This window comes from Saccharomyces mikatae (genome assembly GCF_947241705.1).
Source record: "Saccharomyces mikatae IFO 1815 strain IFO1815 genome assembly, chromosome: 10".
In the NCBI taxonomy this organism is placed as follows: domain Eukaryota; kingdom Fungi; phylum Ascomycota; class Saccharomycetes; order Saccharomycetales; family Saccharomycetaceae; genus Saccharomyces; species Saccharomyces mikatae.
The window spans coordinates 1-26,084 of NC_079265.1; the positions used below are offsets into that span (position 1 = coordinate 1).

General features: G+C 41.4%; 10 protein-coding genes across 10 annotated transcripts; 7 read left to right on the forward strand and 3 right to left on the reverse strand.

The window, feature by feature from the left end:
- Nucleotides 1–3,029: 3,029 nt before the first annotated feature.
- SMKI10G0010 (acetyltransferase) lies at nt 3,030–3,620 on the forward strand (the record flags this gene model as incomplete). The annotated part of the gene is made up of 1 exon (XM_056223306.1): nt 3,030–3,620. The coding sequence occupies one exon, from the start codon at nt 3,030–3,032 to the stop codon at nt 3,618–3,620; it is 591 nt and encodes a 196-aa protein (XP_056077338.1).
- Nucleotides 3,621–4,423: 803 nt separating this feature from the next.
- Nucleotides 4,424–5,020, forward strand: REE1 (Ree1p; the record flags this gene model as incomplete). The annotated part of the gene is made up of 1 exon (XM_056223307.1): nt 4,424–5,020. The coding sequence occupies one exon, from the start codon at nt 4,424–4,426 to the stop codon at nt 5,018–5,020; it is 597 nt and encodes a 198-aa protein (XP_056077339.1).
- A 492-nt stretch (nt 5,021–5,512) lies between these two features.
- SMKI10G0030 (fungal specific transcription factor domain-containing protein) lies at nt 5,513–6,745 on the reverse strand (the record flags this gene model as incomplete). The annotated part of the gene is made up of 1 exon (XM_056223309.1): nt 5,513–6,745. One exon carries the CDS (start codon nt 6,743–6,745, stop codon nt 5,513–5,515), a length of 1,233 nt encoding a protein of 410 aa, XP_056077340.1.
- Nucleotides 6,746–10,110: 3,365 nt separating this feature from the next.
- Nucleotides 10,111–11,958, forward strand: SMKI10G0040 (sugar porter family MFS transporter; the record flags this gene model as incomplete). Its single annotated transcript, XM_056223310.1, has 1 exon — nt 10,111–11,958. The coding sequence occupies one exon, from the start codon at nt 10,111–10,113 to the stop codon at nt 11,956–11,958; it is 1,848 nt and encodes a 615-aa protein (XP_056077341.1).
- Nucleotides 11,959–13,037: 1,079 nt separating this feature from the next.
- On the reverse strand, nt 13,038–13,991 carry SMKI10G0050 (RTA1 domain-containing protein; the record flags this gene model as incomplete). Its single annotated transcript, XM_056223311.1, has 1 exon — nt 13,038–13,991. The coding sequence occupies one exon, from the start codon at nt 13,989–13,991 to the stop codon at nt 13,038–13,040; it is 954 nt and encodes a 317-aa protein (XP_056077342.1).
- Nucleotides 13,992–14,604: 613 nt separating this feature from the next.
- SMKI10G0060 (Zn(II)2Cys6 transcription factor) lies at nt 14,605–16,962 on the forward strand (the record flags this gene model as incomplete). Its single annotated transcript, XM_056223312.1, has 1 exon — nt 14,605–16,962. The coding sequence occupies one exon, from the start codon at nt 14,605–14,607 to the stop codon at nt 16,960–16,962; it is 2,358 nt and encodes a 785-aa protein (XP_056077343.1).
- Nucleotides 16,963–18,443: 1,481 nt separating this feature from the next.
- IMA5 (oligo-1,6-glucosidase IMA5) lies at nt 18,444–20,189 on the reverse strand (the record flags this gene model as incomplete). Its single annotated transcript, XM_056223313.1, has 1 exon — nt 18,444–20,189. One exon carries the CDS (start codon nt 20,187–20,189, stop codon nt 18,444–18,446), a length of 1,746 nt encoding a protein of 581 aa, XP_056077344.1.
- A 781-nt stretch (nt 20,190–20,970) lies between these two features.
- On the forward strand, nt 20,971–22,668 carry HXT8 (hexose transporter HXT8; the record flags this gene model as incomplete). The annotated part of the gene is made up of 1 exon (XM_056223314.1): nt 20,971–22,668. One exon carries the CDS (start codon nt 20,971–20,973, stop codon nt 22,666–22,668), a length of 1,698 nt encoding a protein of 565 aa, XP_056077345.1.
- A 559-nt stretch (nt 22,669–23,227) lies between these two features.
- Nucleotides 23,228–23,608, forward strand: SMKI10G0090 (nuclear transport factor 2 family protein; the record flags this gene model as incomplete). Its single annotated transcript, XM_056223315.1, has 1 exon — nt 23,228–23,608. One exon carries the CDS (start codon nt 23,228–23,230, stop codon nt 23,606–23,608), a length of 381 nt encoding a protein of 126 aa, XP_056077346.1.
- A 1,219-nt stretch (nt 23,609–24,827) lies between these two features.
- SMKI10G0100 (NMT1/THI5 family protein) lies at nt 24,828–25,850 on the forward strand (the record flags this gene model as incomplete). Its single annotated transcript, XM_056223316.1, has 1 exon — nt 24,828–25,850. One exon carries the CDS (start codon nt 24,828–24,830, stop codon nt 25,848–25,850), a length of 1,023 nt encoding a protein of 340 aa, XP_056077347.1.
- Nucleotides 25,851–26,084: the final 234 nt, after the last annotated feature.

Genomic DNA, 26,084 nt, shown 5'->3' on the forward strand with positions numbered 1-26,084 from the left:
CACCCACACCCACACCCACACCCACACCCACACCCACACCCACACCCACACCCACACCCACACCCACACCCACACACCACACCCACACCCACACCCACACCCCACACCCACACCCACACCCACACCCACACCACACCCACACACCCACACCACACACCACACACACCACACCCACACCCACACCCACACACCACACCCACACCCACACCCACACCCACACCCACACCCACACCCACACCCATCACCATCATCACTATCACCATCACCATCACCATCACCATCACCATCACACCCACACATCACCACCATCACTACCATCATCACTACCACCATCACTATCACCATCACCATCACCATCACTATCACTATCACCATCACCATCACTATCAATACCATCACTATCATCACCATCATCACCATCACCATCATCACCATCACCATCATCACCATCACTACCACCATCACTATCAATACCATCACTAACCCTACCACCATCATCATCACCATCACCCATCACTACCACCATCACTACCACCATCACTACTACCATCACCATCACTACCATCACCATCACTACCACCATCACCATCACCATCACCATCACCATCACCATCACTATCATGAGAAGTACACACTTACTTACCCTATCTCTAACCCTACTATCAGCCCTACCTCGCTGTCTAACCCTACCTCTCCAACTCCAACCCCACTGCCCTAACTTACCCTACCTGCTCCTCCACTGCCTACGCTCTCCATCTGCCATCCTTCACATCTCATCACTACTCCATATCCACCACTCAACCACCACTTCCACTTATCCTACCATCTACCATCTACCTCTACAACATACCTAACATAATATGTAAACATCCAAACGTAAACAATCATATGTAAACATCGAAACGTAAACAATCAAATGTAAACAATCACACCTAACATCATATCCTAGCACTACTCCCCATCCCACCTCTAACCACACCTAGCTACCTCACCACAATATCAACACCTGCCATGCCTTCTTCTTTTCCATGATAGCTCCCCATACGCCTACGGATGCTAAGAATACACTACTCCCATCCTACTCATCTTACCCAACTCCCTTCTGCCACACTGCCGCACTGCTCCTCATCCTCATCCTCACCTCTTACTCAGTTGCCATGGTTACCACTATACATCACCATACACGGCGCTTACCTCAGCGCTTTACACCCTATGCCATTTACCCATAAAACCCACCTTTATTCTTATTTTAGTACTTATAATATATTCTACAGACTCAGATATCATATAAATGCACTTACTTGCATCTAATATTACCTATTCTTCCACATTCTGTCTACTCATTATATACATATATTTCTTATAATCATAAAAAATCACCTCAATAATCACCAAAATATAAAAATATCTCAATCATGAATCCTACTGAGTTAACACATCCTATATTAACACTGTTCCCACCATTATGGTAGATTAAACAACGGATTTACTTTGAACACTTCCGTGGTGCTACATCGTTCTAATATTCAACACATATACCGACGCTACATTAAAACTTGAGAATTCACCTTCTCATCCTAATACCCTTCGTTCAATTTATTATAGTGTAGCAATAGTCCATACTCATATCATCCTAATCTTTCAAATGGTGTCGACAGAACAACCATCTCGCATGCACCATGATATTCGTATGATCGTTATGTGGTAGTTTCATACTGTAATATGTTGGAATATGTGGTTACAACTATACCTTTATTCGTATAAATTGGAGTAGGCAATTTCTAATATTAGAATTACTGCGTTAATAGCATAAAGATTTGTTAATTGACCAAAACTTAGTACATTTGAAGATAAGTCATAACCAAAATCCTATCATCAATGTTCTGCATTTGGTGTGAATCATTAGGTTAAATACAAACAACGAGTGTGTCTTTTATATGCCTTTACAACAGACAATCTGTGCTAACTTATAGGTTTCGGGCCATATGACAGCTGCCGTAGAAGCAGTTGCTTCGCTGTTTGCATCTTAAATGTAAATCAAAGGTTACCGCAAACCCTGCAAACCCCGCAAACCCACGTATTCATAATTTCAAGATACTCCATTATACATATCAAGTGAGCCAGTTAATAATTAAAAAATATCTTGTTGCGTTTTTGCCCTGTTTTTTGACGTAAGGAATTGCAATCTAGCTTATTATTGTCCAGTTATTTATCAAGATATTACTCGTGCCGTGGCTCTGAGTTAACGTACTTAACGTAATATAACACTACCATCTCCTCGCCCTCGCCCTCGCCCTCGCCCTCGCCCCACCACACTTCATTGAACTGGAATAACGCAATACAAGAATAGCATGATCACATCTCTTCACCTCCCACTCTCCACTATTGGCAGCATTTTCATTTATGTAATTAGATAGGCACTACGGCTGCCATCTATTCTCCTGTCTCCGCCCTTTATCACCGTTTTTCATTTCACATATAACAGCATATTAACTGTCTTTCGTCAAACTCCAAACCTTCCATTTCACAGCATCACAGCATCCCTATACGATGTTATAGGCAGAAATCATCGCGTGCTATGTGTTTCATGAAATAGAAGCGCTTTTAATTCTTGCATCAAGAGCCGTTTTGCAACCTCATTTTTCAGTGTCGGACCACGACACAATATCCGAGTAAAAACCCGAGCTGACTTCCGGACGCGGGGAAAATCAAAGAAAAAAAAAACCTTAACTGTGAAAGTATAATGAAACGCTTCGAAGGAAACATAATGCGGACTGTACGAACATAGTGTCAATACTTGCAATGCTGCACTGTTACTCCGAACGTATACTTTCAATGGGAATATTCTGGTTTTGGCTCTCCGAATTTGACCGATATAATGTGCGACAGAAAAGCCTCGTGCATGGTTAGTGCTACTTCATAGGCAGATCTCTTCAGTATAAAAGGCCAACTCACTATTGCCCTAGCAGCATCGATAGTCATCTAAAAAAAAACATCCGCCACGATATTGCGATATTTACTTTTACAAAATGGGTGTATTGGAAAACATAGAACCTGGCGAGCTTTACGATGCGAACTATGACCCAGATCTTTTGAGAGTTAGAAAAGAGACTAAAATTAAGTTGCACGAATATAATAACACCAGCCCTGCTGAGGAAGATAAAAGAAACCAAATCATCAAGGAATTGTTGGGAAGCTGCACTGACAACTTCATCATTGAACCTCCCTTTTACTGTGATTATGGTAGTAACATCCATATCGGAGAGAATTTCTACGCCAATCACAACCTTATTATCCTCGACGGGGCAAAGGTGCACATTGGTGACAACGTCTTTCTTGCCCCCAACGTTGGAATCTACACGGCAGGCCACCCAATCGATGTGGAAAGACGTCTTCAAGGTCTAGAATATGCCATGCCCGTGACCATTGGTGACAATGTATGGATCGGCGGTGGGGTCACTGTGATTCCTGGCGTGACCATAGGAAAAAACACCGTGATTGCCGCTGGTAGCGTTGTGATTCGTGATATACCAGAAGGTGTGGTTGCTGCAGGCAATCCCTGCAAAGTTATAAGAAAGGTGACTGAAAAGGACAGTTTGACCAAGAACTACAAAAAATAGTGCTTTTGCTGTTGAAGAACGTTATCCGCGTCGCCATTGTCCTTTGTAATCACACGGTGATCTTATAAAATCATAAATAAGAGCTAGTTTATTTACTTTTAATAGTCAATATGTTGAGGAATAGCTAATTTTCTGTGATTCTTCTGATTTAGAGTGCAGAGTGCAGAGTGCATCGTTCAAAGCTCAACGCTCAATGTTCAACGCTCAAAGCTCAACGCTCAATGCTCAATGCTCAATGCTCAATGCTCACTGCTCAATGCTCACCCCTCTGCGGTTCCAGTTCCAAGCCCCCAGTTCAAGAAACCTTCGTGTACGTTAGTCATGGACTCGTGTGTGTTCTATTTACGGTAAAGGTTGCTACTAACGTAGACAATGGAGAAATAGACGAGACGCTAGGCAACGTTCGGATTCACCCGATCTTTTCTCCGCATTGAAACAGTAACGTGAAACCTATTCCTCCGAATAATTGCTCGATCTCGCAATCGAGCCATATGCTACGCCCTTTTAGTAGTCGTGGCCCTAACAGCCTTATGTAACCAGTAAAGTGTTCTTGTACTTCCTTGGATTTCCAGAAAACACCATACGCTGCAGAACAGCGTACCTGCGCATCGCTACAGCAAGGGGGACCCTTAATCAAACGAGCAGCGTATTCCACGGAGCCAGAAATGAATGATCATACCATTCCATAGGCACCGCCTTCCCAGGTATTTAAACTGACCTGACAGTATCGGAAAGTTCTGTCTCGCATATGGTCTCTCAACCAAACAAGAAATACTACCAAACAAAAAATACTATCAAGCAAAATGTCCGGATCTGAAAGCACTGCGTTGTCAAGTGGTACATGGCTCAATAAACCAAAAAAAGTTACTGAGGAGGCAGGAAAAGTTAGCCTCGAAACAGACGAGAAAACAGACTTCTGGCGTGAAACCTTTTATGGGTTCACTCGTGACAGTGGTCACTTCTTGGGAGTAAAGACAGGAAGTGCCTTTACTGCACAAGTCCGTATTCAAGGAAGCTACCAGAGTCTGTATGATCAGGCCGGTATAATGGTGCGTGTTGACGAAAGTCGTTGGATTAAGGCCGGTATTGAAATTTCTGATGGAAAAGCAATGCTAAGCAGCGTTCTAACAAACCAAAAGTCCGATTGGTCAACAGCTATCTACGACAAAGACCCCAAAGACTTTTGGCTTCGTGTCACCGTTGAAAAGGGGGTCTTGAGGCTCCAAGTTTCTTCGGACAAAAAGACATGGCCATTAGTACGTTTGGCTCCATTCCCAGTTTCAGACCATTATTTCGTTGGTCCAATGGCCTGCACACCTGAACGTGGCGGACTAAACGTCACCTTTTCAGAATGGAGTCTCACCGCTCCCTTGGGAAAGGCTTTACATGATCTAAGTTAGTCAATTAATGAATAAGGCTCTGTATGAATCTATGTACCAATGATTTTTATATTGATTGTCAGTATATAGTGAGAGTTTGTGTCAAGATCAAAGGCAGTGACTCTACCGAAATCCTTTATTGTCTTTCTACGAGTTCTTGTTTTCAACGTCTGTCCATCAGCATCTCACCAGCTAGGATCCCCGAGCGCTGGATGACGAGATTATAATGTAAAACGGTAATCTTGAATAGGTTTCATAAATTTGAAAAGGACAAGGCCATACTATACACTTCAAAAATCGCAGTGCGTGTGCTTAGAAGCCCTAAACATCCGCGTATATATATATATATATATGTCAGCGATTACTTTTTTAAATTTGTAAAGTAGACCTCGTCAATGCATAGTCACACACACTCCTTTCATTAAGAAGAAGTCCTGAATCTAATAGTACCCCTCTATCTTGCGGGAAAGGCGCTGGGGGAGCCAAAAAGTCCGTAAGTCGTAGGAATATCTGTCATGGACGAAAGCTGAATTCGCTCGACAAGTCATCTTGGAAGTCACCCTTGTTATCGTTGTTCAATTCCAAGGGTCTGGAGATGGGGCATGTAACGAGGGTATTTTGGCATCTGACAACAAATCTTTCCATCATTTTACTATCACAGTGCTTGAGAGAGAAAACAAACTTAGATATATCACACAAACAGTTCCATGCGTCTGATTTCGTGTCTTGGCCGTATTGACTTATAACTTCCACTAACGCATCCGCTATTTCAAGCGCTTTCGTTGGTATTGCAGGACCGTGCGCCTCATAAAGGTTGCTTGGCATCAAGAACGTGTCCTCAAGCATGTCCCTAGCGATTTCAGCCGGTACCTGGGCAATGGTCGTATCTGAAATAAAGCTGGTTCGCCTATCCCTGACTTGGTACACAAATTTCCAAGCTAGTGCTCTAATCCAGTGTCGCGAAAATGAAATGTCTACGTACCCGTAGGACCATGGCTCTATTTCAAGTGGTGTTGTATGGAGTTCTTTCCATATCCTTTTAAGAGAATCCTCCGTATAAGAAACGCCAATCGAGTCAGAGGCTAACGCATTAAAGAAATATTTTCCTGGTACAGTAAATACTCGGACCATCTCTAGAAAACTGTCCAGAGAAAGTCGAGGGTCAACGGTGGCCTCCCGCTCTGGCGGCGATATTGTGACATCCAAACGTGTTGTACAATGAAAGTATACGGCATAGTATCTCTCCGTCATGAGCAGCAAATAAAACAGCTTTCTTCTGAGCTGCTGCTCGTTGAAAGAAAGAGACTTGAACGTTTCCTCACGATGCAACTCGGCTACCGTGATAAGACTGATAGCTTCACAACAAAGTCGGTACGAAGTTCCTGTATTAGACATCTGAGCAAAACAGCGCAGCAAACAGTAGTACGTCATGATGCTGAGTACATTGCTACTATCAAAGTCGTCAAACTCCTGGCGCGATGAGATACACAGGCTGGATAATACTCTCCCACTATAGGTGGCCCCCTCTTCAGATTCCATTTCTGTTTGCAAATCGCCAAGAGTCGCTGCCGAAAGAGATACCAAAAACCAGTACGTGTAGCAGTCGTCATAGTTCTCGTCCAAAAGTTTTCGGAGGTCGTCGTAGCAGAGCAAAGGCCAGATCCCGTACAGATTGTCGTTGTATAGTCTCATACATTGATCAAGCAGCTTCTTGGGTACCTTCTTAGGTGTCACTGTGGGGGCCATGCTATTGCTATCCCTCGTATTCAACTGTATTTCTGCTATTCTCTTCAGGCTTCTCTCGCTAATGGACCTAGGGCCTCTCTTTCTGATTGGCGTAATATAAGTGCATTTCAAAATGTGCTCGATGCAATGAGAACAGGGCTCTTTACGATCACATTTCACTCGACGGATGCGACAACAGTCACACGCCCGTTTCATTGAAGCCATGCTTGAGATCAGAGGCACCTGACGCTTATCTCTTCTTTTGCTGACTCAAGATCTCGAAATCTTTTTTTCGCAGAGTCCTTTCAGATGCTTGAGCTGAATGAATGGACTTGGGTTGGGCCGTGCAGAAATGCGCTATGTCAAAAAGACAATGCTTTCTTGTACGGGCAAAAACCCTGTGGACAGAAGATTCAAAGGCTCATCAACACCTGGGTTCATCTCAATATTCTAAGTACATACGTCCGTGTCTTTACCACGAATTATAGCCCTCGATCTGGCCTTGACGTCTCAGACGGGGCGTGAATACGTAAACTCTGTGTCATGCTCCCAGTGCATGCACGAAGCCAAGGATCGGGTTTGTACACCGCAGATCTTTTGTCACCTACTTTTGACCTTTGTTCGAGTGCCACTACGATTGTATAAAGGCGTTGTGCATTGATGTTCCAACATATAGTATGAGGTATGGTAAGAGAAAATCTGGTAATGTCCTTTATGTATCTATATATCGAGCTAAACATAAATAAAGAGGCCACAACGCAAAATGTGTGGTAGTATCTCTTCTCTTCGGCTGCTTGACAACGTATCGAAGCAACGTTTCTGAAAGAGGGCATATTGCGGAATTCAAAGTCACAAGCTGTCTGTCCGTATGTGTATATGGTCGACTAGGGCTTTTATTGGGCGAAGATGTAGATTCTCTTGGGCAACATAAAAAACAACTGCAACACGATAGAAGAACACTGATCATTCCGGGAGAAAAAAAGAAGAGGTAAGAGCATGGAAGAGCAAGCTTTTCGTCACGTAAAGTTTTGCGTCTCCACAGTAATAGCCTTTTGCTTCTTTCCAACTCGCAAGCCCTTTTAAAGAGGAAGATGACGACTTTCGCATTGATTTCACTTCGATACACATCGTTCTAAGGCCTGGGATTCTACAAGAAACCTACATATGCCTCCACAACCTCCATTTCCAGCAGTGTATGAACTCCAAGGCCAATTTCTCAAAATACTCTCAAATATTCTCTGAGACCCTGCGGTAGCCTAGTTCGATGACTGCGGAAGCACTGGTTCAGTACACCCACTTTATTCGATTGAGACACACGGTTTAGAAAGAAAGACCACCGGCCATTGACACTGGCCTTTCACAAGGGCAGTGCCATAAGAAAAGTAACAAGAGTAACCAGTATTATGGAAGACACTTCACGCTCTTTTGAGAGAACGAGATCGCTGCGAGATTGGTTGTATTTTCACAGATCCCGAGTTAGTTCTTTTCACAAAGCCAATGCCTTTCAAAATATGATAGATTCTATTCATGCCTGAACTCAGGTCTTCCGGTTACTGAGGTGTGCTTGAAGTTATTCCTTATGTGAGACCTTCTTTTTTGACACTGATATTATCACCAACACAGTCGCACCAACACAGTCGCACCAACACAGTCGCACCAACACAGTCGCACCAACACAGTCGCACCAACGCAGTCGCACCCAATCATGATTTCTTCGCCCTGTAGAATTTTGGAAGCAAATGTTGGCGCATTTGTCTACGACACTAATGAGTGCATGGCCCATTCATGAAAAATGTGCCCTCTCAATAGTGGCAGGGAATGGTTAGATCGGTAATAGGGGCATATGATAAGCCTCCAACTTCAGAACACATCATCATCGCGATGTAGTCATAAATAGATTCACAGTATTCTCCACTTGAAATCAGGCTGACCAAAGGTAAACACGTGCAAGCAAAACCCGCTCTTTTGGCGTCATTTCTCGCAGCTACACTACTTGAAAATGACGTCCGGTTGTCTGGAGAAATTGGGTTCCTCTTTTCATCATACCTCGAAGATGAACCACAGAAAAACGATCTGCTGTTTGTTCGGAGGGTTTAATCAGCTCTTTTCAGTCTCCAAAAGAAACGAGTCGCACCTTGGATTCAAAAACCCACTCTTCTTAGACCACTCAAGCTCTGTCGTTAACAGCCGATTCAACAATGACGCCAGTCATCTCAAGCATACAGAAACAGTCCTCATTCGCACCATAACGAGGCCCAACCTTCACATAGCTCACTATATCGCGGCCGATATGCTCTTGTAAGGACTCATAAAATGGGCCACCCGCACCGCTTCAACTGCCCAGGCCCCTGATATAGCAAAGCTTAGACATGATCCCGACTGAACTACCCCAGACGCTGTTGCTGGTGTCTTTGAACTTGGCGGGATGAACTTACTAGGCAATGGCGTCTTCCTACACCATGTCAAGCGTTCTAGGCCGACGGACTACCGATTTCAAGTTATGCTACGATGGCACAGTCTGTCATCAGTCGCTTAGAAAAGGAACACTACACACCAGCAGACTTGGGTCAAGATTTTTATTGTCATCAAAGCTCTGAGAACAGGGACACGAAGTTGCACTATATGCATGCAGCACCTCCACTCTTTTCTTGTATTTTCCCGAGAAATGCTCCATGCGGAAGAAAAAAGAAAAGCTTATTTCCCCGTATTTTTTCCTTTTCTCAAGCTTAAATGGTGCGGCGGTACGGCCAGCTCCACAGAAGGTCGCGTAGGAAGGCCTGTATTCAGGTACCGCAAACAACTGCTTACTGGATGACAGCCAAAGAACCTGGTAAATCAACCTGTGTTAGTCGCTTTAGCGGCAAGAAGACCTTTTTACCGAAAATAGTTCCGGGTGCTGTGGTTTGAGTATTCCCCCATGGATCGGTGCCCATTGTCTCAGTATCTCCATTGCCCCGCTTTCCCCACAAACGCACGCAAACGGTCGCAAACGCTGTTATTCTGATTCTTCGATTTTGCATTGTCCCTATTGCGCTCAAAGCCTCTTTTGTTCTTCCCTCCTTCTTGCTATGAAAAAAAATCTGCTTTCCACGCATGGTCTTCTTCGTGAAGAGGGCCTTTAAGGGGCAGAGTGCAACAGCCATATCTAACCACGTCGCGCCGATTTGCGGACATTTTTGGGCTTCGATGCTGGGACATTAGGAGACATATCCTCTTCACTTCAAAAGGTTACAACTTTCCAATACTCATCTACAGGAGCGTGGTCTATGTATAAAAGCAGTTGGAAATCAACACTTATCGAGGTACTCTACTTCTTTTTCACCGCTTCTTCCTCTGCAAGAGTGCATAGATAACCATCATACAACAATTACGAAAAATACTACAATATGAAGAATATCATCTCGCTGGTAGGCAGGAAAAGAAATGCCCCAGAGAATGAGATCACAAACCTCCCGGACTCTTCAAGCGCTACAGTCATGCAAGCAAAGAGTTTAGACACCGACGATTTTGAAGAAGGGAAGAAAGACGGCGCATTTGAGTTGGGTCACTTGGAGTTCACCACCAATGCAGCACAGCTAGGCGATTCTGACGAGGACAGCGTAAACGCAATCAGAGTGGCAGACGCTACGGATGATGCGAACGAAGCTAACAATGAGGAGAAAAGCATGACTTTGAGGCAAGCTTTGCGAAAATATCCAAAGGCAGCCCTGTGGTCTATTTTGGTGTCCACGACGCTGGTTATGGAGGGTTATGATACTGCGCTTTTGAGTGCACTTTATGCATTGCCGGTTTTCCAGAGGAAGTTCGGTACTATGAATGCGGAAGGCTCCTACGAGATTACCTCGCAGTGGCAAATTGGTTTGAACATGTGTGTCCTTTGTGGTGAAATGATTGGTTTACAGATGACCACTTACATGGTCGAGTTCATGGGTAATCGTTACACAATGATTACGGCGCTCGGCTTGTTGACTGCTTATATTTTTATCCTTTACTACTGCAAAAGTTTGGCCATGATCGCTGTAGGGCAAATTCTGTCTGCTATGCCATGGGGTTGCTTCCAGAGTCTGGCTGTTACCTACGCTTCGGAGGTTTGCCCCCTAGCGTTGAGATACTACATGACCAGTTACTCCAACATCTGTTGGTTGTTTGGTCAAATCTTCGCTTCTGGTATCATGAAAAACTCCCAGGAGAATTTGGGAGACTCCGAGTTGGGCTACAAGTTGCCATTTGCCTTACAATGGATCTGGCCTGCACCTTTGATTATTGGTATCTTCTTCGCTCCTGAGTCGCCTTGGTGGCTGGTGAGAAAGAATAAGATCGCGGAGGCCAAAAAGTCCTTGAATAGGATTCTGAGCGGCACTGCTGCTGAGAGGGAGATTCAAGTGGATATTACTTTGAAGCAAATTGAGATGACCATTGAGAAGGAAAGACTTCTGGCATCTAAATCAGGGTCTTTCTTTCACTGTTTCAAGGGCGTTGATGGAAGAAGAACAAGACTTGCGTGTTTGACTTGGGTTGCTCAAAACAGTAGTGGTGCTGTTTTGCTTGGCTACTCGACATATTTCTTTGAAAGGGCAGGCATGGCCACTGACCAGGCGTTTACTTTCTCGCTTATCCAGTACTGTCTTGGTTTGGCAGGTACTCTTTGTTCCTGGGTGATATCTGGTCGTGTTGGTAGATGGACTATCCTGACGTATGGTCTTGCATTCCAAATGGTTTGTCTATTTATCATTGGTGGAATGGGATTTGCATCCGGAAGCAATGCCAGTAATGGTGCCGGTGGTCTACTGCTGGCTTTATCGTTCTTCTACAACGCTGGTATCGGAGCTGTCGTTTATTGTATCGTTGCAGAGATCCCATCCGCAGAGTTAAGGACCAAGACTATTGTGCTGGCGCGTATTTGTTACAATCTAATGGCCGTCTTCAACGCTATTCTAACTCCATATATGCTGAACGTGAGCGACTGGAACTGGGGTGCCAAAACTGGTCTATACTGGGGTGGTTTCACCGCACTCACTCTGGCTTGGGTCATCATTGATTTGCCCGAGACAACTGGCAGAACCTTTAGTGAAATTAATGAACTTTTCAATCAAGGTGTTCCTGCCAGAAAATTCGCATCTACTGTAGTTGATCCTTTCCGTAAGGGTGAGCTTCAAAATGATCTGCAAGTCGACGTTATTGATCAATCCTCAAGCGTAAAGCAGCGGGAGTCAGCTGAAGCTAACACGTTCTAGGGAGAACCCCTCTCGAAAAAAACAAAAGAAAATCGAATAATCTATGCTTTTAAGCGTTCTTTTACCTTATAGAATATCTATATTCGTTCTTTTTTAAATAATTTGTATGCATTATGACCTATAAAAATCCATTAACAGTTATCAATTGATTTGAAACAGTATTTAACAAGAACATCGCGGGGCATATTCAAGAGCCGCTACCACATCCAGAAACCCGAACTCCTCTCAGCATTTAGAACCTTTCTTGGTCAAAATCGTGTTTCTCCTTGTAGTCCCATCATGTGTGCTTCCCCTATATGCATAACCCGAGGAAAACCGTCTTTCATAGCAAAGCGATACTTGTACCTTAAAGAAATGCATAGTGGATGAAGACAGCAGCAAAAGCGGCAAGAAATTCAAAGCATAGAAGATAATCCTTTTTTCCGTGGTTTTTCCGTGGTTTATCCGCACTTGACAAGAGAAAAAGTTAAAAATTTCGCGACTATATTCGCCAAATGCGCGCAAACTGTGGGGCTGACACTAACAATGATTACTCGTCGCGTACGTTTATTACTGTCATTTGGCCTGCACCAATGACGATTGTGCGGCGTGCAGGTATGCAGGAACGTATTAAACGAAAGAAAAAAATAGAATGGTGTGCCACATTCATTAAGTATATTGGAAAACCATTGGATTTTTTTTTTTAGATTCAAGTACGGACATGTACACGACTCCATCGTGGTCGGACTTCTCGCACTTTTATGAGTAAGAATTCTAAATTTTGATCAAACAAAGTGAAGCTATATAATCGACATTCAATACATAGCATGGTTAATATAGAGTCCAATAATACACACTTGCGCCGGCGCTGATTGATCTACAGATGCCAGTTAATGACTTGCCTCCCCCTCCCTCTCCTGCCTTATGCGTCGGGAAGAGAGGAAGAAGAAAAGAAATAAAAGTAGCAAACACACAACCACCACATGCTTATATTGATAAAGAAAAATTTAAGATGTAAATGCTGCTTAAGGGAAATCTTCGTAGAACATGAAATTCACAAATTCATTCTATGGTGGTAGTAGTGGATTGCTCACCCCTGTTTACACAATGTCTTCCTTGCCGGAATATTCCGCATCAATTTCCTGCGGCGTCTCCTTGAGTTCGCGACACTCTATCGTAACGTCAAAAATGTTTCCAAAATATGAGGCAATGCAGAACGAAACAATCACGAAAAACATTGGTAGCGCATCAAAAATATACAGGAACCACTCATGACTCATGATGTAGCCTTTGTAACCCTGGATAGATTCAACAATACGGACAATGGAACGTATCAAAATGAGTATGCTGCTTACTAGCAAACTCAAATTCAAAAACCACCATTTTCTGGATAGCTTCCAAAAGTAGGGACATGTCTTCTGAATGCACATCGTAAATCTGATCTCCATAAGAATGAAAAACCCAAAGAAGACGACTTGAACGAATAGACCAATAATCACAATATAGGAACCTATATTCCTTCCGCCAGAAGAAGCCATCAACCCACCACCTGTTCCTTGCAGCAAAAAGCTGATAACATCACCGGTGACAAAAAATGTTGTACCATAACGAGGCGATATAGGCATGAGCGACTGGCAATCCAACAGAAATAAAACTCTTCCAAAAATCATATAGATCGTCGCTGCAAAAAATGTAGGCGCCACCAGCACAAACATGTTTTGTATAATGAACGGTGTCAGTTTGTTAATATCAGTCGCGCTCTTAGCTCTGCAGATGAAGCCCACGATTTCCAGAGCGCATCCAATGAAAAATGGAATATGAGCGTTAGAGGCCGACTTGATACTGTACATTTTGCTCTCTCTCTTTTTAGTAGGTTCATTCAGTTCCTCTTCGGGCACAAACGGGTTTTTGGACAATTGGGCAGCCACTTTGGAAGTGTACCATACCTGGTAGGAGAATGTTGCTGTGGCAAGTATGAATAAAATAATAAACACTATAGCCGCACCTAAACTAGGCGTATAGTTGTAAAATGACCAATCTCTAGAAAAAGCCATGAGTAATTTGTGTAGAAGGATTGTTCGTAATGAGCTGTAGCTTTTATGGCTTCTTTTTAAATCTAAATCTCGAGCAGGTAGAAAGAAGCATTACTTGCATGCATATATATATATATATATCAAGAGGATTCAACATCTCTAAAGTGACGGATTAGAATGCCGTCCGAAAACGCGGTTAGGCCATACAATAAGTCACATGATCTAGCGGGTTCCCGCAACGTTTTCCGCTAGGCAGTTCTGATGGCAGATGGCGCAGCCACGTTCTCATCCGCGGAAAAGTGCTTTTCATGCACTGTAAATGTCACGTGACTCGCGGAATCCTCGCTTTTTCCGCATCAAGAATCAAAAATATCCTGGCAAACAATAGTCGCTGCTTCGTTGCAGACATTCACAGCCTCGCAATCACAAGCCTCTACGTTATCAGCAAAGGCTATTTTTACGCTACACTAACGTTTCTCCTCTTCCCAAACTTTTTGGTCGCACGCACATCTGCGGTCTTCTTCTACCCTGCAAGTGAATAGGGTCCACGAGACTTTACTTCATATTGAAGCTGAGCTAAAGTTCCCGCTTCTTTCTTTTCCTTCTTCATATTCATCTTATTGTCGTTGCAGCCATGTCTGGAATTAAAAAGCAACGCAGAAGTTCTCGTGTGAGTCGTGCTTGTGAGAGATGTAAAAAGCGAAAGATAAAATGTGATACTTTAAAACCTTGTTTCAACTGCGTCGGCTCTCAATCAAAGTGCACTTACAAGTACCATTCCAAGGAGACCAGCTCTTCGCTCTTGAAGTTTAAAGATAATGTCGGCGTCGAACTGTGTAATATCAGAAATCATATCGCAAAGCTGAAGCAACAGCAACCTTCCGAATATCCCATCCATTTGCAGAGGGTATTGAACGAGGTTTCGTCTTCACTCGAAAGTTTACAGCCACATCTATATTTCAATCTAGACGCCGAAGAGGTCAGATCTTATAGAGGGACGGAGTCTCTGGAAACTCAGGTTCTGGACAGTCGATGCGGCGTGTTGAACAGGTTTTTGAATTCGAAATCTTACAAGGCTAAGAACAGGCCCCCCGTTGACACTTACCATGGTCTCTATTCTCCGACATTGTTCTTCACCACCATAGGATTAGGGTGGGTTATCAAGAGATTGCTTGCATACTCGGATGATAAGGCAACAAGAGAAACTGTTTACATACTATTAAAGTACCTGGAGAGCGTCGTTAAACAAGAAGGAGAGATCAAGATGACCTCGGGCTCACCTTTCGAGTATTACGCAAGGCTGAATAAGATAGGTAGTGGCCACGAGCAAGTCCTTGCACATGTCATGTCCAAGATCTCGCCTGAATTGAGCCAAACCGTATCGAGTTGGGAAAAAGTCGACTTCTGCAGAGGGACTGACGGATTTGCGCATGCCGTTTCGGTCTTTAAACAGTTTAACAAGACAGTAAACTTTAAGGAAATGAACGCATCGTCGTTGAAAGCGTTTTTGGAACAGTACGATGTGATTGTTTGTTTATGCTTCGAGCAGTTCGAAAGATCTGTATTCTCGGAAATGTATAATCTAGCGAACTTGCAAGACTTGATATATCTGGTGAGGCATACGTATTGGTCGCAGGATCCCTTTACTGTGGGGAAACTTATAAGTCCCATGTGTAGAAGAAGCTTGGATTTGGGACTGAATCGTTGGGAGTACTACATTGGTCATGATGAATGCACTGCAGAGAACTACAGACGGTTATGGTGGAACAGCTATTGGTGGGATGGTTGGTACGCTCTTGTTACTGGCAAACCACCTTCCATCTCGGATGAATACAGTTCATGTCTCTTTCCGAAGCAAGTGGTCGAACTCGGAGTCGATGATTCCATGGATTGTCTCTCATTGGTTAACTCAGTCAAACTTGAGTCAAGCAGTATTGATAGTTTCGTGTTTTTTGGATACATTTTGTTGGGAAGAGTTATCAAGAAGGTGTTCTCGGAATTGTTATATAACAAGAGCTTTACGGACTATAGAGTTCATGCACACCCCACTTTGATGAATTTCAAAGAAATACTAAAGGAGCTAATGACTAAACTTGAAAAGATACTTATGATTTTCTATGACTTGGAAAAGAAATTATATCCGTTTCTGTCGCTACATTTGGATCTCTATAAGGCTTTTGAGCTCTATGTCCATGCGAAATATGTAGAGATGTGCTGTTTTCAAGGAATTGAAAGTTTGCTTATACGAATTCAAAGTCTTATGCCTGGTAGTCAGAGCAATGAAATTTCAGAAAAGATAAAGCAGACAAAAAATAAATCTTTTCATGCATCCACTGATCTGCTATTACATATTCTCAAAAAGAATGATGGATTAGTATTTTTCAAATCTGTGTGGATTACTACAGCAACTACACTAAATATAATAACGTCCTTTATCCAAAATCCTTTTCTAAACTCAATTTATCATCTTTCTCTGTTATGTGCTATAACAAAGGCTTATAATGACTTGGTTAAAGATGTTTTTCTTTCCGTTGACTCCATATCTCGGGTTCACCAGAAGAAATTTGAAAGTGGTGTCATCGCACTCTCCATATTGACACGTATCTGTCTTCAGACTTATATGAGGTCACATAGCATTTCAGAAGAAAGATTGCTTGAAGAGTTGAAAAAGTCTGGTTTAAATTCAGCGGAAACTGCGAAGGTTCTGTTCGATATGAATTCATCTTGTTTCAGATTTTTATTAGCACGTCTCAACAAAACAGGGTATGTAAAGGGAATCCTAGAGGAAGTTGATAAAGATTTAACGGACCTTGTCGATCATGATTCCAAGACGTTTCAGGGTACTAATGAATCTACAGTTGCTCCTAGGGATGCTGCGTCTTCTGAAAATGAACTTTATAAAATGACAGATTGTGGAACCCTTGAGAGTTTTGTTAATTCACATGTTTTGCCGGAGTTTTGGGATTTAATTTGGGACGATATCGATGCATGAACTATGCTTGAGAACACAGGTAGCAATGTGATGCTTTTGTCAGAGCAAATCTACAAAACTTGTAATTTGATCAAGATACTCTAGTTTTCTCCTCAAAAGAACTACCTGTTCTCCACGGTCTTAGATAGTTTTCTTCCATTGGTTCAATTCTCTACCTGATCTTTCTACAAGAATAGTCTATTGGTTTCTGTATTCTAGGACCTTTATATTGTAGCGAATTGTAGCCCTTTTTTTCTTATTTATTAATTAACAATCTTTTACTTCATTAAGTTTTCTGTAAAGTCTTCCTCTTACATAATCACAGTCTTCCTGGAATAAGAATACAGCCAATTCACGTGGCAGTATTGTATACCTGTTTTACATGGCTTTGCCGATCATTTCTACCAAGCAGCATAAGAATTCGGCAGTAATCGAGTAGGTTTATGGCTTCTATCTGTTCGAGTATATATTTAATTTTCATGCTACTATAACTGTATTATTACTTTACTCTTCTCAGAAACAAGAAGTTCTGTTTTATTTTTGGGAGAGCAGTGCAGATATCTCCTTTGCATATAGCACTAAAAGTGGCTGACATCCATCCGTAGTTTACCATGAGACACTAGTGATTAGCATAATTACTTGATCAGATACATCTTGTAAAAATACGCGCGATTTAAAGGAAAAGTATTTAGCATTCCAAATTTTGTTATAATAGAAGTAAGATGAAGTTTATTGAAGCAGCCTCACAAACATTGTGATATGTATCTGGAGTGCTACTGTCAAGGCTTGTTTACGACGTAGCATTTGAATATCGAGCATGAATATCAGCTTAGAGGTCAAAAAAAACTGGCAGTTTCGAGTCTGTTTATTCCAAATTAGCAGATAAGTTTAAAACGCAAGAAATAAATAGTTTTGACTGAAAGTTACACAATTTTCTAAAAGAGTAATACGCACCTCAACATATATGATACAGCTTCTATAATACACAAGATATAACTAATACATTATCTCCGTATCATTTATCTTGCCTATTAAGCATCTATTGCGTATCGTTCAACTCTTTTTTACTTCTAACATGACCCAACCTGTTCGCATGGGATACAACAACAATAATAATAATAAAATTCGATCTGTCCTGTACTAGTTGTCCATCTATTACGCGTAAGACGCTATCTAATACCTCAATAGCCCTTCTACAAAGTTCATGCCTACTCTAACGTCACTCTAAGGTATTTGCTGTGCCGAATCTTCGGATCAACTTTAATCTTAGCTGATATCAGAACTTTTAATGTATTGTATGTACCTGATGATGTTTGCTTGGGAAATATTCATTGGCTTCTGGATAGCCTATAACTTACTGAATAATGGTAAAAGAAAAGTATTCATTTCTTTCTCAATCGAGAAAGATTACAAAAAGAGTAATAAAAAGACATATATAAACATACTAATCATAAATATGAACTTTTTTTGCAGAGATCAGCAAAAATATTTCAAGGCGCTCGTTATTTCATGGAGTAAAGTCTTCCTTCCCATGGCTGTAAGGTACGCGAGTTACCATCTGTGTCTGCATAGTTACCGAAAAACATAGTGTAAGAGGCCTTTTCATCAGGCACTGGGAAGTCTGTCTTGTCACTACTGAAATTGAAAACGGCAAACATTTTCTTACTATCCGCATCTTTGGTGAACATGAACAACTTGTCGTTATCTAAATCAAAGAATTGAAAGTTATGTCCGTACACAAGAATGTCTTTGTACTCTTTTCTAACCTGCAAGGCCTTTTTCCAGAAAAAGAAAACAGAGTCTTTGTCTTTCAACTCAGCTTCTGCGTTAATGCCGTCCCTAAACGATTCATTTATATCTAACCAAGGTTTGGCGTTCTTCGAGAAACCTGCACAAGGTTCTTCACCAGTCCATGGGAAAGGTGTTCTTCCATGGTCCCTGGAAATCAAAGCTAAAGCTTCAAAGAACTTTCTCATTTTTTCTGAGTCCTCACCGTAGTCACGTTTGATAGCAGCATAAGTACCAGTACCTTCAACACATTTAATTTGTTCAATCTTTCTATTCTTGAAGTTAGGCATACCCAGTTCCTGACCTTGGTAAATAAATACAGTACCAGTCAATGAGATGATTAGTGTGGCCAACATTTTCGAGGAAATCTCACGCCACTCAGGAGAATCACAACCAAAACGCGAAACACTACGAGGTTGATCGTGGTTTTCTAGGTAGATGGTGGACCAGCAATCAGTGTTTTCAATAAATAGAAAACTCTCTGCAAGAGCTAGCTTAAAGTCTTTCAAGGTAAAGGGAATAAGCTCATACTTAAATTCTGGGCTTTCACCAACTGATGTGTGTTTGAAGTTAAACATCATGTTAAGTTCTCCCTCCTTAGCACTAGTGTAGTCCTTGAAGTCATTTTCATTCCCGATACCAACTTCACCAACAGTCATAATTTCTTTGCCTTCTGGGACTTGAGAAATCATATATTGACGCATTTCCTTATGGTACTCGTGAATACGTGGTCCATTAATGAAGAAAGCTGTCCCATCCTGGTAAGGAACGGTTGGATCAGTAATAGGAGCATCTGGCAAGCCTTCGACTTTAGAGTACATGCTACCCACATCAATTCTGAACCCATCAACATTGTGACGTAACCAATATCCTACTGATGATTCATAAATAGCCTTACGGCACTCTTCATTTTCCCAGTTGAAGTCAGGTTGACCAGGAGCAAAAACATGCATGAAGAACTCGCCTGTTTTCTCGTCATATCTCCAAGCTGATCCACCAAAGAAAGATCTCCAGTTGTTTGGGGGAATTGGATTACCTTTTTCATCGTAACCTTTAGGAGGTCTCCAGAAGAACCAGTCACGCTTTGGATTTGTTTTGGAAGATCTACTTTCTTTGAACCACTCATGCTCTTCAGAACAATGGTTAACGACCAAGTCAACAATCACCTTGATACCTCTTTTATGAGATTCTTCGATCAGTTGGAAACAATCCTCGTTCGTACCGTAACGAGGCCAAACCTTCTCATAGTTTGCAATATCATATCCCATATCTTCTTGAGGAGACTCATAGAATGGGCACACCCATATAGCGTCAACGCCTAACTCTTTAATGTAGTCAAGCTTGGAGGTAATCCCGGCCAGGTCACCCCAACCATCATTGTCAGAGTCTTTGAAACTAGCGGGGTAAATTTGGTAGACGGTGGCTTCTTTCCACCACTTTGGATTATGGATGATTGTCATGTTTCCTTGTTTATATTAGGTGTTCTGTAGAGCTTTTTCGAGAAAAAACAAATCCTTGAAGATGAAAAGACGTGAATGGGTGTCTTAATATATAATTCTCTAAAAGTCCATAAGCCTGCCTGAGAAACGCTTCTCCTAAAGTGATGGAATTCTACTGTTCGTTAAGAATAGGTTTGTTTTTCTCGGAGAATTAGTTTTTAGCGCCATGACAATTATCGTGCACAAAGTTGTAAATAATTCAGTTTTTCCAAGTTTCTCCGAAGATTCTCCGCGAGGTACAAATGACGCGAAGCTTGTTTCCCCATTTTTTTTTCCGGCTAGGCGTTTGTTCATTCACATAACAGCTATTGTATCACCTCCACGGAGTGACAAGTCAAAAATCTTGCGGAGAAAAGGAGAAACCCCAGAGAAAGTGGCCTACAGCATTCATCTGCGGTTGTTTATGGAACTACTGAATATAAAAGCTGGAGAAATTAGTGACTCCGTCCATTACCCGACCTGAAAAGCGGCTGGGATTTTCCCGAAATTAATTCCATGTTGGCCTTGTTAGTGAGTTCCAGAAACTTTCCTCTATACCTTGCATGCAGCGCCGTATAATATTTTCTGTAAAATAATGTGGAGTATTATGGCGGTTACCTTTTGAATGGGGGATATTGTTATCAACAGCTGGGATGGAAAGACTCTTGAAAAGATATATTTAAGCCACTGCTTTTGTTTTCATCGTTAATCTAGATTATTAATCTTGTTCGTTCGTACTCAGCTTAGAAAAAATCAAACAAAAATGACTAGCTTACCAAGAGAGCATATTGCCGAAGAGGTATTCGACACTAATCAATCATCGGCGGAAAATTCCTCCCGTCTATCCAAACACACTGTGGAGGAAAACAAGGCATTTTCTGATACTAATGGAGAAGAGGCAGAGGAGATTGTCCTCCCAGAGAAGCCTGCTTCTGCCTATGTTACTGTCTCTATTATGTGTTTGTGTATGGCGTTTGGTGGGTTTATGTCTGGTTGGGATACTGGTACGATTTCTGGGTTTGTCAACCAGACTGATTTCCTAAGAAGATTTGGTAATTATAGTCATTCGAAAGGCACTTACTACTTGTCTAATGTGAGAACTGGGTTGATTGTTTCCATCTTCAATGTGGGAAGCGCTATTGGCTGTCTTTTCCTGTCTAAATTAGGTGATATTTATGGTCGTTGCACGGGGTTAATTATAGTTATTGTCGTTTATATGGTTGGTATTGTTATCCAGATTGCCTCTGTGGATAAATGGTACCAATATTTTATTGGAAGGATCATTGCTGGTATTGGTGCTGGTTCTATCAGTGTTCTTGCTCCAATGCTTATTTCAGAAACTGCGCCAAAGCAAATCAGAGGTACTTTGCTTGCCTGTTGGCAATTGATGGTCACCTTTGCCATTTTCTTGGGTTATTGTACTAATTATGGTACCAAAAGTTACTCCAATTCTGTTCAATGGCGTGTTCCCCTTGGTTTATGTTTTGCATGGGCCATTATCATGATTGGAGGTATGATGTTTGTTCCGGAATCACCTAGGTTTCTGGTACAAGTTAAGAAAACTGAAGAAGCTAGAGCTTCCTTTGCCAAGTCGAATAAGCTTAGCGTTGACGATCCTGCTGTGATTGCTGAGATCGATCTTCTTGAAGCTGGTGTTGAGGCCGAAGAAGCAATGGGAACGGCTTCTTGGAAGGAATTATTTTCGACAAAGACCAAAGTGTTCCAACGTTTATCAATGACAGTCATGATTAACTCTTTGCAACAACTTACTGGTGATAACTATTTCTTCTACTACGGTACTACTATCTTCAAATCTGTTGGTATGACCGACTCTTTCGAGACTTCTATTGTCTTGGGTATTGTGAATTTTGCTTCATGTTTCTTTTCACTTTATTCTGTTGATAAGTTAGGTCGTCGTAAATGTCTTTTGCTTGGAGCAGCTACCATGACAGCATGTATGGTTATTTATGCTTCTGTTGGTGTTACAAAACTATACCCTAATGGTAAAAATCAGCCATCGTCCAAAGGTGCTGGTAACTGTATGATTGTCTTCACCTGTTTCTACATTTTCTGCTTCTCCTGCACATGGGGTCCGGTATGTTATGTGATTATTTCAGAAACATTTCCATTAAGAGTTAGATCCAAGTGTATGTCGGTTGCAACAGCGGCCAACTTGTTATGGGGTTTCCTGATTGGGTTTTTTACGCCTTTCATTACTTCAGCAATTGATTTCTACTATGGTTACGTTTTCATGGGCTGCTTAGCGTTTTCATATTTTTACGTTTTCTTCTTTGTTCCAGAAACGAAAGGTCTTTCTTTAGAAGAGGTTGACGAAATGTGGATAGATGGAGTTTTACCTTGGAAATCTACATCCTGGGTACCAGCTTCTAGAAGAAATGCGGATTACGATAATGAGAAACTACAACATGACGAGAAACCCTTGTATAAGAGATTGTTCTAGGTTGGTGAAAATTTACGTAGGAAAACTGTAAAGTACACAGAATAATAACGTCTACCACAGCTTACAAATCTCATACTGGAGACCAAAAACTTGATACATTAATAATATTAAATAATTTAAGCATTTGTTTTATGAATTGATTAGTTGTTCGCCTGAATGATATTGCACGATTACTTTTCTTTTTTCTTGATATTTTTGCAGAGATAGTAGTTCTCAACTTCACAAGGTATCATGTTATAATACATCTATTCTACTATAATATTTAATCATTCCTTTTGTATCTTCTGGAATGGTTTCAACAACTCTAGATAAGGATAAGCACGCTCCAATGATAATCAGGTCCCTCATCGTTGCAAATGATTCTGTTGGAAGAAGGAACAGGGATAGAAGGTCAGAGATATCTCTGGTTCTAGCTTTGGCTCCTTTCAAACTAAGAAAGCTTCTTCCTGCTTATTCGAGAATACGAAATACAAAGAACTCTTTTGATAGAAGAACGGGAAAGCCCATATAACTGTACCTTTTACTTGCGACCTCCACTCAATTTTAATATCAAGTATAAATGTCACAAGCTGATTTATGCCGTGCTTATCTGCAAGCTCTGAACGAAGGAAATTTAGAAAATGTTCTATCCCTGTTCGTACCTGGTGCCGTTGTTTCCTCTCCATTATATGGAATGAAGTCGGTAGAAGATTTCTATAGAGAACTCTTTAATGATACGAACCAGTCTACCACGACGTTATTGAACGTATTCTCCTCGGATGCAAAAACTGTTGCATTACATTTCCACTATAAGTGGAGAATGAAAAATGAAAAGGTTGTAAATTTTGAGTGTGTTGATGTCTTTAAGTTGAATTCTGATGCAAATAAGTTTGAGAAAATAACTATAATTTATGATACCCATCCATTGAGGGCAGCCTTCGACGATGTCAAGATGTCATAAGGGGGCTCATGAATTTTTCAACTGTAGCACAAATCCTTTTGTCACCAAACACCGATTACAAATGCAAGAAATGAGAAAAAAGTACTCTAAAGTTAATCATCATCAAATATAATTGCACCCGTATATATATATATAATACTAATAACAATATTATATCCAAGTCACTTTCTATGGTAGTTCTGCGCTTCGTGCCCTCTCTCCGGTAATGAGAGTGTTAGCCAATAGTGAACGCATATTTTGATATGAGAACTTTGTATAAAGGATTTAACAAACACTTGAGAACATCAACCGAAAAGCTCGATCATATCAAGTTATGCGAGGTCGCATGAGTAGTGCTTCATAACATGACACGTGGATTATCGAAAAACACGATAAGAAAATGATACAAATTTACCTCTATTATAAACTTTTCATATCATTTGGATCATGAGGATTTCGTCATAAATAACGCGATGATCTCATCCACATAGTTCTTTCTTGTTATTGTTACACTTGACAAAGACCAATACGACATTTTCGATCAATACCATTCTTTTTTTGCCTCAGTGATTGCTAAGAACAAGAAAAAAATGAGGGAAGGCAGCTTTAACAATTGATGCTTATGGAGCATTTCTTTGTTCATTTCGAAGGGCTGAACAACGTATTGTAGGTGTTACATATCTCGTAACATAACATAGCCTCATAATTAACCGGCTTGTGTAAGCGAAGATCAAACACGAGACCCTTAATGCTCTTTGTACCTTATTTCTGGCTTCAATCCACAGGCACGTTCGTTTAAATTTATAAATAGGTTTATATATTTATATTTATGCATATATTCTCTTTGGGGACAACTTGGGTATGCAATTAGGCGATGGTTGACTAAATTTTCAAGAGAATAAGATTGGCGCGTAATGAATACAACGGCAAATCACCTGGAGGTGACAACGATATTATATTTATCGGTTCCGGCATAGAGAGACCATTTCAGTTTGACCTTAACGGAGCTATGCATTATTAAAAGTACGAAGTATTCAACTAGCGGTAAGCAATAATTATTATTTATTCAAATGATGTACAGTGGCTTTGAAGCTCATAGTTGTTTATCATGACAGACAACGAAACATATAAAAACCTCGTATTATAGCTCTTGTGTAGAGTGTTCTTGTTCTTTTTCTTCTTCTCTTCTCTCTTCTCAAATGTAAAGAAACCACCCATCAATAGTAAACATTTCCCAGATATGTCTACCGATAAGATTACATTTTTGTTGAACTGGCAACCAACCCCATACCACATTCCAATCTTCTTGGCTCAAACCAAGGGTTACTTCAAGGAACAAGGTCTAGACCTTGCCATCCTAGAGCCAACCAACCCTTCCGATGTCACTGAATTGATTGGTTCTGGTAAGGTTGACATGGGTTTGAAGGCCATGATCCACACCTTGGCTGCTAAGGCCCGTGGCTTCCCAGTCACCTCTGTCGCTTCCTTGTTGGACGAACCTTTCACTGGTGTTTTGTACTTGAAGGGCAGCGGTATCACTGAGGACTTCCAATCTCTAAAGGGTAAGAGAATTGGTTACGTCGGTGAATTCGGTAAGATTCAAATCGATGAATTGACCAAGCACTACGGTATGAAGCCGGAAGACTACACTGCCGTCAGATGTGGTATGAACGTCGCCAAGTACATCATCGAAGGTAAGATCGACGCTGGTATTGGTATCGAATGTATGCAACAAGTCGAATTGGAAGAATACTTGGCCAAGCAAGGCAGACCAGCTTCCGATGCTAAGATGTTAAGAATTGACAAGTTGGCTTGTTTGGGTTGCTGTTGTTTCTGTACCGTCCTTTACATCTGTAACGACGAATTTTTGAAGAAGAACCCAGAAAAGGTCAGAAAGTTCTTGAACGCCATCAAGAAGGCTACTGACTACGTTCTATCCGACCCAGTTGCCGCTTGGAAGGAATACGTCGACTTCAAGCCTCAATTGAACAACGACCTATCTTACAAACAATACCAAAGATGTTACGCTTACTTCTCTTCATCTTTGTTCAATGTCCATCGTGACTGGAAGAAGGTTACCGGTTACGGTAAGAGATTGGCCATTTTGCCACCAGACTACGTCGCCAACTACACTAACGAATACTTATCTTGGCCAGAACCAGAAGAAGTTTCTGATCCATTAGAAGCTCAAAGATTGATGGCCATTCACCAAGAAAAATGTAGACAAGAAGGTACCTTCAAGAGATTGGCTCTTCCAGCTTAAACGCTCATCGCCACGTTTTTAAGGTAAATTTTCTCTTCGTCTTATCTATGATTTCAAATTGGCTTTTATTTCCTACCTGATACATATATACATATTAAAATATGTTTATGAGCTTTACAATACAGGCCTACTTTTTCTGTAGTTCTGTTCCTACTGAGGAAAGTCATCGAAGTTCTCAAGTTGTCTGTATAAATATAGCTTATTTCTTATATGAATCGGGAGCCATTTTTGATG